Genomic DNA, 10,068 nt, shown 5'->3' with positions numbered 1-10,068 from the left:
ATTAAAGTTAAACAAGATAAAAGACCAGGGTAAAACTACAATTAAAACTGATTTTTAAAAAAGGTTTCAAATGAAGTTATTAATAAAAAGCTAAAAACTGAGAACTATAAAAACTAAAAAAAACTAGATATAAACAGCAGATAAAACATTTAAAAGCCTCTTTTAAAAATATGTGTTAATTTAAAAAAAAAACCATTGAGGGAGGGAGCATAGCAAAGCCCTTTAGGGAGGGTGTTCCAAAGCTAAGGGGCCCAAACCAAAAGGGCCCTCTGGTCTCCTTCAACTGGATCTCAGCAATGGAGCCATAAGCAGAGCCTGAGATACTGGGTCCTGGCAGGTCCATGTGGGCGAATGTGGTCCAACAGGTACTCCAGCCCCAGGCAGTGTAGATCTTTTCAAGATCAAGACCAGCACCTTGAACCAGCACCTTGAATCTTACCTGGAAGCGGGCTGGTAACCAACAAAGCCGCTGCAGGATGGGTGTGACTCATGAAATGACTTGCACCCATGAGCATCCTTGCAGCAATGTTCTGGACCAGCTGAAGGTTCCAAACCGTCTTCAAGAGCAGCCCCACGTAGAGCGCAATTCAGTAGTCCAATCTGGATTTTACCAAAGGATGAGTGACTTACGTGGCATAATGGAAACAGTGATGTTGCATTTTTCCTCTCCAACGTTGTTTTTGGAAAGGCAGATGTAGTAGCCAGATGTATCTGCAGAAACATTCTTTAGCGTCAACAGTCCCCCTGTAGAAAAACAGAAGCCATAAAATGCCATCATTAGACAGCAGGTACAAAGAGAGGGAAGAGTACATCATTATTCTAAATTCAGTCTATGTGAGAGAGTGTTATAAACCAGATATGATAATTTAATGTCATGTATAGGAATTGCATTTTTCAGCCCAGAAAAACATTGGGATCTTGTTATTGCAATTCAGTTACTATGTTTGTTAGTATCAGTCTGTCAAAAATAACCCACCATTCTGTGAGCAAATATAATTCCATTAATTCCACCCTTTCTCCAAAGAGTTCAGATAGGAACACATGACCACTCCTGGTTTTTTATTCTCACAGTAACTCTGAAAGGTGAGCCCTTTAGGGACAGGGAGCCATCTTATTTATTTGTTGTTTCTCTGTGTAAACCACCCTGAGCCATTTTTGGAAGGGCAGTATAGAAATCGAATTAGTAATAACTACCAATAAGCTTCATGGCTGAGTGGGAATCTGAATCCAGGTTTCCCCACTCAGAGATAAACTAGAAATACAGAAGGGAATACAGAGTACCTGTGCCATATTCCATCTTCTTCTAGAAAGTTCCCCCAAACATCATGTACAAACTTTTGGGGGATGTAGGTGCTACAGAGGACACAAAGATGAGGGATGACTAGATTCCATTTGGGTCCAAGCCAATATATGTATGGTGTATTGCCAAAGGGCACTGTGGCCGGGCTGATGGGACTTGTAGTCCAACAACAATTGGAGAGTAGAGCTGGTCTTGTGGTAGCAAGCATGACTTGTCCCCTTAGCTAAGCAGGGCCCACCCTGGTTGTATATGATGGGAGACTAGAAGTGTGAGCACTGTAAGATATTCCCCTCAGGATGGAGCCGCTCTGGGAAGAGCAGAAGATTTCAAGTTCCCTCCCTGGCTTCTCCAAGATGGGGCTGAGAGAGACTCCTGCCTGCAACCTTGAAGAAGCCACAGCCAGTCTGTGTAGAGCCAATACTGAGCTAGATAGACCAATGGTCTGACTCAGTATATGGCAGCTTCCTATGTTTGGGGACAAATGTTTGAGAGCCCTGATATGATACTATGCCTCAATGACTCCCTAACACACTCACAAGTGTAGCACAATTGATACAGTACTTCTACAGCACTGTGGAAAGCTATAATTTGGTATACATATAGTAAAAAGACACCTGAATTACCAGAAGAGTGTGAGAAGGAGAAATCTATTAATCTAACTACAAAATATGTAACGTGAAGTATCTCACTTAAGGGCAGCCAGCACCTCAGAAACAGATCTGACAGTTCCTCTTGACCCAACTCAGATTTGGGGAGGGGATTCATAATATCAATCAGGAATTTAAATCTGAAAATGATGTAAGCCACATGTATGGAAGATTAATCTGTGCGTGCACACACCACTCTTCAGGAATTTGTCTTTGTTTTCCAGAATACTGTATTGTGCCAAATGTTAGTAGACAGTACACATTCATTCACATGGCCACACAAATAATGTACACACATTGATGGGACAACATATATGAGGAATTCAACTGGAGACCTAGGGTCGGATCCAGGATATGGTGAATAATGTTTACGTTCCACTGAAACTAATGGGACTTTGATTGATTGATTATTAAGTGCTGTCAAGTTAGTGTCAACTCTTAGCGACCACATAGATAGTTTCTTTCCAGGATTTGTCTTGGCATTTAAGGTCTCTCAGTGGTGCATTCATTGCTGTTATAATCGAGTCCATCCACCTTGCTGCTGGTCATCCTCTTCTCTTTCCTTCAACTTTACCCAGCATTATGGACTTCTCAAGAGGGCTGGATCTTTGCATAATGTGTACGAAATATGATAGTTTGAGCCTGGTCATTTGTGCCTCAAGTAAAAATTCTGCATTGATTTGCTCCATGATCAATTTGTTTGTTTTCCTGGCTGTCCATGGTATCCTCCAAAGTCTTCTCCAGCACCAAAGACGTCAATGGTTTTTCTATCTCACTTCTTCAAAGTCCAGCTTTCGCATCCACAGAGTGTCATGAGGAAAACCATTTTCCAAACAATTCTAATCTTTGTAGGTATAGACATGTCACGGCATCTAAATATCCTTTCCAAGGCCATCATTTCAACCCTGCCAAGTGCTAGTCTCCAGCGTTTTTCTTGAGTACTGGATCCTTTACTGTTGACTGTCAATCCTAAAAGGCAGAAGCTATCCACCACTTCAATGTCTTCATTGTCGATTCTGAGGCTAGTTGCTGTTCCCGTTGTCATTAGTTTAGTCTTTACATTTAGTTGTAGTTCAATTTTTCCACTGTGCTCCTTGACTTTCATTACTAGAACCTGTAGGTCATTCGCATTCTCAGCTATCAGAATGGTGTCATACGCATAGCGCAGGTTATTGATATTTCTTCCTCCAACTTTAAAACCATGCTCATCTTCTTCCAATCCAGCTTCTCTCAGTATATGTTCAGCATATAAGTTGAATAAAGAAGGAGAAAGTATACAGCCTTGTCTTACTCCTTTGCCTATCTGGAACCAGTCTGTTTCACCATGTTCCGTCTGGACTGTGGCATCCTGCCCTGTGTATAGGTTTCTCATGAGAACAATGAGATGTTCTGGGACACCCATTTTCCTAAGGATATTCCACAACTTGACATGGTCAACACAATCAAAGGCTTTTCTGTAGTCAAAGCACATACTGACTTCTTTCTGGTATTCTTTGGCTTTCTCAATTATCCAGCGTGCATCAGCAATGATGTCTCTTGTTTCTTAACCCTTTCCTGAAACCAGCTTGAACATCCAGCATTTCCCTTTCCATGTAGGGCTCTAATCTGCATTGGATGATCCTGAGCATTATTATGCTAGCATGTGAAATTAAGGATATTGTGTGATGGTTTGTGCAATCTGTTAAGTCTCCTTTCTTTGGTATGGGTATGTAGACTGACCTCTTCCAATCTGTTGGCCACTGTGGTGTTCTCCTAATTTGCTGGCATAGTTTGGTTAGAGCCTTGACTACTACTACTACTTCTGTTGCTTGCCATATTTCTGTAGCTAGTCTATCAATTCCTGTAGCCTTCTGACTAGGTGATGACCGGAGTGTTGATCCAACTTCATCTTCCCATACTAGAGGTTCTTGCAAGTAGGGAATATCTTCTAGAGTATCTTGGATGTTGACATCCCTGCTGAACAGATTTTCAGTATACTCCTCCCATCTTTGTTTTATCTTCTCTGAATCATTTACTATCTGTTCTTTGGCATCCCTTAACATACCAGTTCGAAGTTGGAACCTCCCTCTGAGTTCAGAGATCTTTTGGAAAACTTGCCTTGTTTTTCCGTGTTTGTTTCCATCCTCAAAGTCTTTACAGATGTCATTGTAGTACTGCTCCTTTTCTCTTCTAACAGCTTTCTGAAATTCCCTATTAAGTTCCTTCCTTAGGTCTTTATCTTTCTTGACTTTGGCTTCTCTCCTCTTCTGGGCAATTTCCACCGTCTGTTCTGACATCCATTTTGCTTTCTTCTGTTTCTTGGTCTTTGGCAGTCTCTTCACATTCGTCCTTAACAACTTCTTTGATTTTATTCCACTGCTTCTCTGGTTCCCTATGAATGAGGTTCAGAACTTCAAAGCAGTTCCTGATGTTCTCCTTGAAAATGGTGGGAACATTCTCAAGATCTTATCGTGGAAGCCGGATATCTTTGTTTTTCTGCTTTAGCTTGACTTGGAACTTGTACATGAGCAGTTCCACAGTCAGCCCCCGGTCATGTCTTTGCTGTTATAACTGAGCTCTTCCACCTCGTTCAACCAATAATGTAATCAGTTTGATTTTTGTGCACTCCATCTGGTGATGTCCATGTGTATAGGCGCCAGTTTGGTTGTTTAAAGAATGTGTTAGCAATGAAGAAATCATGGGCTTGGCAGAAATTAATAAGTCGTTCTCCTGCTTCGTTTCTGTTTCCTAGGCCATATAGGCTGACACTGTGTTTTTCCTTACCTCTTCCAACTTTGGCATTCCCGTCTCCAACCCACCAGCATCACATCTTGCTTGCATGTTCTGTCAGTTTCAGACTGAATTTAAGCATAAAACGCATCAACTTTCTCTTTCTCTGCATCAGTCGTTGGGGCATAGACTTGAAGAACTGTCATGTTAAAGTGTTGTCCACAAAATCTGATATAGGTCAGTCACTGACCACATTCTACTCAAGTACTGTCATATGAAAGCAACACCGTTCCTTCTTTAGTTTTCATGTCCTGAGTAGTAAACGGTATGATTTTCTGACTGAAAGTGTCCCATTCCAGTCCATTTTAATTCACTGATGCCCAAGATGTCAATCTATAGTAGATTCATTTCATCTTTCACTGTGTCGAGCTTTCCCATATTGAAGCTTCTGTTTCACGTTCCCATTGTAATTCTGTCTTTGCAGCTTCGGGTTTTCTTTTCCCACACATCAATATCAGCTGCTAGACATCCAAAAGGCTTTAGTCTAACCACAACATAATCACCATCGGTACTCTGAGATCCTCAGCTCTTCCTCAGTAGCATGTTGAGTACCATCCGACCTGAGGGGACCATTATCCATCACTACATCGACAATCATTCTATTTTGTCTATCCATGTGGTTTTCTTAGTAAAATACAGGAGTGGTTTACCGTTGCCTTCTACAGCAAAATATGAAACTATGCCATTGTCATTATCACTGAAGTGATCGTCCGCCTCCAGCACCTTCCTATATCGCTGCTGCCCAGTATAGGTGCCTGCTTGCTTGAGCGGGACAGCTGGGCTGACCTTTGTGCTTTGGGTGACTCTACTGGGAGTATACTTCCCAGCATACTTTGCTCATTCCTCCCAGGAACACACACACCCTCCACGATGAGGCAGCCTAACAGGAGTTGGGGTGGGGGGTGAGACTTGGGTTAGTAATGATCTGTTTGTCTCATTTATTTAAGTAGTACTTAGTTGTGACTATTTTAGTCTAGCTCCCTTGTTGACCAGACGGTGTATGAAATTCCATGGATGAATTCGCATTTGACATCACAGGGATGTATGTCCTCTTCACATATCCTCTGACATGATGCACAGTATTACAGCTTCATAATGCTGCCCCCTGGGGCTGCTGTGGATTTGGGATGCAGCCCTGACACTGTTAAGGGGTAGTTTTGATAGCAGTGATTCTGCAGTTCCTCCCCATGTGCAAGAATGGGGAAACTGCAGAAGCGTCAATAGCACACCTGTTCATTATTCAGTGTGGGTGCTGCATTCTCAATCTGCAGCAGGCCCAGGGCATATCATGCGGACCAAGATCTTCAGCACATGCACATTCTGTGTACAATATACACACATCTAGAACTTTATGCATGTACAGTTATTCATACGTTATGTTCCACACAGAGATATTAGTACATTACCTATCCATATTCTACATAGTACATATCTTGCCCTGTCCATAGTACATATTCTAGTCTAGCCTTTGAGGGGAACTGTACCCAGGTTGCTTTTAAAGTGAATGCATGTACAGTCATCCACTCCCTCTCCTTCCCTCCCTTCCCTAGCAGCTTGCAATTAGTGCCATAATCTGACCTCAGTGATGCCCTTTATAGACTGCATTTTTGGGGGTGGGGGGTGTTGAGAAAGAAGGAGGGGGAAAGTGAAACTGGAGCAAACAGTTTCCCGCTGAAGGGAAAGAATTTAAAGTAGTCAGTATCTCTTGGGGATAGACCTCATGTTAGCAGTGTCTGGGAAGGAACCTATTTCCTAGTGCAGTGCCACCACCTATAGGTCAGGTTGATGAACAACAAGCACATACTGTATGAAACACATTTCCTTTGCTATTAACTTGAACTGTTCATAAGGCCTGTCCGGGCAATCAAAGGCAGGTATGTGCCAACTAACTGTTATGACATCTTTGCACTTCAGAGTTATTTATGGGAAGAAGAAAAGCAAAGGTGTCCCTCCTCATTCCTTCTCTCCCAGGACATTCTGCTGTTGCTCTTTGTGGGTTTGCAGTTTGCAAACAGCAACAGCAGAACTACACATGAATAATCAAATAAGAATAAAAAGATTAAAATAAGTGTTCCTAAACTTACAGGGCATTTCTTTGAAAGGGAAGGAAGTGCTAGCTAGGAAAAAGCAAAATTATCACATTAAAAAAAAATTACAAACATAAGTTGCAGGGGAAATGTGTGACACTTCTATGGTCAAACAAAAGCATTAGTTTAAGGAGAAATGAACTGAATTTCCCTGTTAGAGGTTTCATGACCAGAAAAAATGATGGCATTTGTAGAGTGCAGCATCACTTATTTCAACTGGGCTATATATTCCAACACGGGTAGACTGTTTTCTCCCTGGGCTGAGATGATGTTTTATAGTTGCTGCCCTCACAAATACAAAGTAATCTTGTAAAGATTTAACTAGGAGTTTATTCAGAAACAACTCCTTTTTCTCCTTTCTGACTCCACCCCACATGCTTTCTACAGGATCCCCACTGGGACAAACTTGTGAGCCACAAAACATAGAAGGTTCTGGATAAAATACAACAGATGTGTAAACTTAAAAGTGTTTTTATTAATGCTCCTCCATTCATTAGATATTTTTAGACAGTCTTGGGTGCTTTACACATTGGCCCGGATCATATGTAACATGGAACCGCAGGTCCAATGGTTCCGTACCCACTTCTGCCCACTGTCCCATCTACATTCAGACATACTGGAGAGCAGTCTCTCTGAAGTCAGCAAGACTGCAGAGAGGCGGGAGACTGACACTGCGTGCTTTCTCCTTCACAGGACAGCTCATACAGCTAATTGGGCTGAAGTAAGGGAGGAGCTTCCTCCCTCAACTCCAGCTCCGTGGGGCCCAAACTGCGGTACCAGAATTCGTACGTAATGCTGGTGCCGCAGAAATTGAGCTTGTGGCGGCAAAACTCTGTTCAGAGTAAAGTTTGATGTGGGAAACCGCCGGTCACTTTTCCCCGCAAACTCCATTTTCCAAGAGTTTGTATGTCTGGAAACTGGAGGCGAAGAGACCTCCATTTTACCATTACATATGAACTGGGCCATTCATTCATTCAAGGTTTGCTTTTGCTCAGCTTCAGTTATGCTGCTATCATTTTACATCCCATTGGTTGTTGCATTCAGTAGTGAAAAAATAAACCACTATTAATTCATTCGTCAGACCTGTGTCTTAGCACTCCCTGAATCCGTGTTTTCCTTTTTGGTCTTGCATTTGGCAATAGGTCTCCCCCACTAGGGCAATTAAAGGACCCGATTTTCACCCAGCAGAATTCTAATTGTGTTACTGACACTTCATAATAAAGGGAAGATCCTGAACATGCATACCAGAAATCTGAGGAAGCAGGGGAGTGATAAAATGTTCTTCACCATTTGCTTGTTCCTTAGAATAATCCAATCAATCAGCTTATCAAGCTGTTTATATGCAACCTGTGTTCAGTTGCTACATGAGAAGTGGTAATTTATATCCATCCTAGGTTAATTAGTTTAGGTGTTTGAAATGGGTCAAAGGGCAGAAGCAGGTCAAAGTGGTGATTATAATGATCACAAGAGAAGAACCAGGAAGTGGTAATTATTTTGTATTTGCTACTATTGGGCAGTACTAGTTTTCAAGGGCTGTGGGTAGAATTGTGGGCCTTCCCTCCACTAGAAATAAAAGTCCTTCTGATTGAAGAGCATTAGTGTGCCACTCCTGCCTTGCCACACCCATGATTTTTAAAATATTGAATCAAAGATTGTGAAGACGACCCCAAGCAGAGCAGTGAAGATGGCCACAAGCAGACCGATAAAGAAAAAGAGATTGTCACAGAGTAAAGTAACTTTCCAGAGAATGCTGGGCAGAAGGAAAATGAAGGGACATTGAAGAAAGCAATTAAGAGTATACTGCAACATGCTGTTAAGTTTAAAAAGGAAATTCAGTGTAATGATAGCTGGAAACTTAATTTTTTAAGGCTAAGATTTTTAGTGATCCCAGAGCTTGTACAGACTATTTGTTTTTGAGCAAATCAAGGTGTGTACACAAGCCCTTCTTTCAGCTTATGATTCTCTTGTAGTCTCCCACACTAATCACAATCTTGTGGAAGAGGTGTAACCTTGTGCACCTTTTGCATCAGAGTACTACTGACACAAAGCACAGCTCCTCAACATCGCAGCATAGCAAATCCATAGGTTTTTCTTTCATTTTTAAAAAAACATTTCTCTTTTATAATGGTGTGTTATTTATATAAAGGCTTTTCAGTGTTCCTAGGACTATGTGAACATATGAAAAGGAAAAAGCAAGACTCCTTTATCTCTCTCTCAGCAATATCTGGCCAGTTTATTTTTTACATTTGTTTTCTTTGAGTGTACATCTTTTCTAACTTTGGATATAGATCCTCTCTTACTTTTTCTTCATCATCATCTTCTTCAATAGCTAAAAAAAAACCCCACTGCCTTTCAGCAATTGGGCCCATGACCCACAGTCTGAAAAGCTTTAGCAGCTACTTCAGGAAAGAGGCTGGGAAAATATTATTAGGGGTCAGTTCTTCTGTGGGTGTTTCAGATCTGTGCTGGGTTTGAACACATGAAAGTCACAACCCCACTTTTCCCCCCTCTCTGAAATGGATGGTCTTGCTTTAAGAAGTAAATGCAAACAGCAGTAATGATTTTCATGTTTTAGTGATAAATTTAAAAAATAATGTATTTTAAACCTAAAAACACAACAAAAAACAGATCTGAAAACAAAAACAGGGCTTTCCACAAAACGATCTAACAGTATTTCTCATACCTGATACTGTTCCCCCAAGTTGCCGCTGCTGGTGTTGTGCATCATAGCTTTGCCAGGAATATTGAGGTTGTGGAGAGCCTTCATTAGAATTGCAGGTAAGGTTAATAGTGTGTCCATACTCCGTGGTCCCTACAATTTTGCAATCTGGCTTTGATGGAGCCACTAGATAAGCAAGGAGAGAGAGAAAGAATAACCTGAGCAGATTCGGCAGTGAAAGGCTGGAAGTTTTAGTGTTGCAGAGCATGAAACCTACCTTCTGTCTTAGGATTCCATCACAACAGTTATGTATGATACTCTTCACACAATCCTGCAATGAATATTCATCATATTGTTGCTTCTTAGAATCTTACCTCTTCATTTTCCAATTCAACAGAAAGTTGGATAAAATACCAGGCTGCTATCACCACTCCCTCTCTCTTAAGCAAAAGGGCCTTATCTCCAAGGTCACCCATGGTAGAGCACTACATAATATTTTCATCTAGAACAATTATGTGTGGCTATCTCCCCCCCCCCCTTTTTTTTTTTGCGAGAGGTACTAAATCAATGCACTTTTAGGAACAGAGTACTTCCTGATCAGTTTAG

The 10,068-nt window shown here is 41.4% G+C and overlaps 1 protein-coding gene across 3 annotated transcripts in view; it reads right to left on the bottom strand.

The window, feature by feature from the left end:
- The window catches only part of GPA33 (glycoprotein A33), a 50,051-nt gene that overhangs the window by 7,980 nt on the left and 32,003 nt on the right, over positions 1-10,068 (bottom strand). For all 3 annotated transcript variants that reach the window (XM_053310391.1, XM_053310390.1, XM_053310392.1), the window contains exons 4-5: positions 9,487-9,648; positions 631-744 (exon numbers count right to left, since the gene is read on the bottom strand). In XM_053310391.1, the coding sequence (XP_053166366.1) occupies positions 631-744; positions 9,487-9,648 (276 nt within the window). The remainder of the gene's footprint in view (positions 1-630; positions 745-9,486; positions 9,649-10,068) is intronic.

The sequence above is a fragment of the Hemicordylus capensis genome, chromosome 3 (assembly GCF_027244095.1).
Source record: "Hemicordylus capensis ecotype Gifberg chromosome 3, rHemCap1.1.pri, whole genome shotgun sequence".
Lineage (NCBI taxonomy): Eukaryota > Metazoa > Chordata > Lepidosauria > Squamata > Cordylidae > Hemicordylus > Hemicordylus capensis.
Note: the sequence above shows the minus strand (reverse complement) of the source record. Positions and strands in the feature narration are given on the sequence as shown.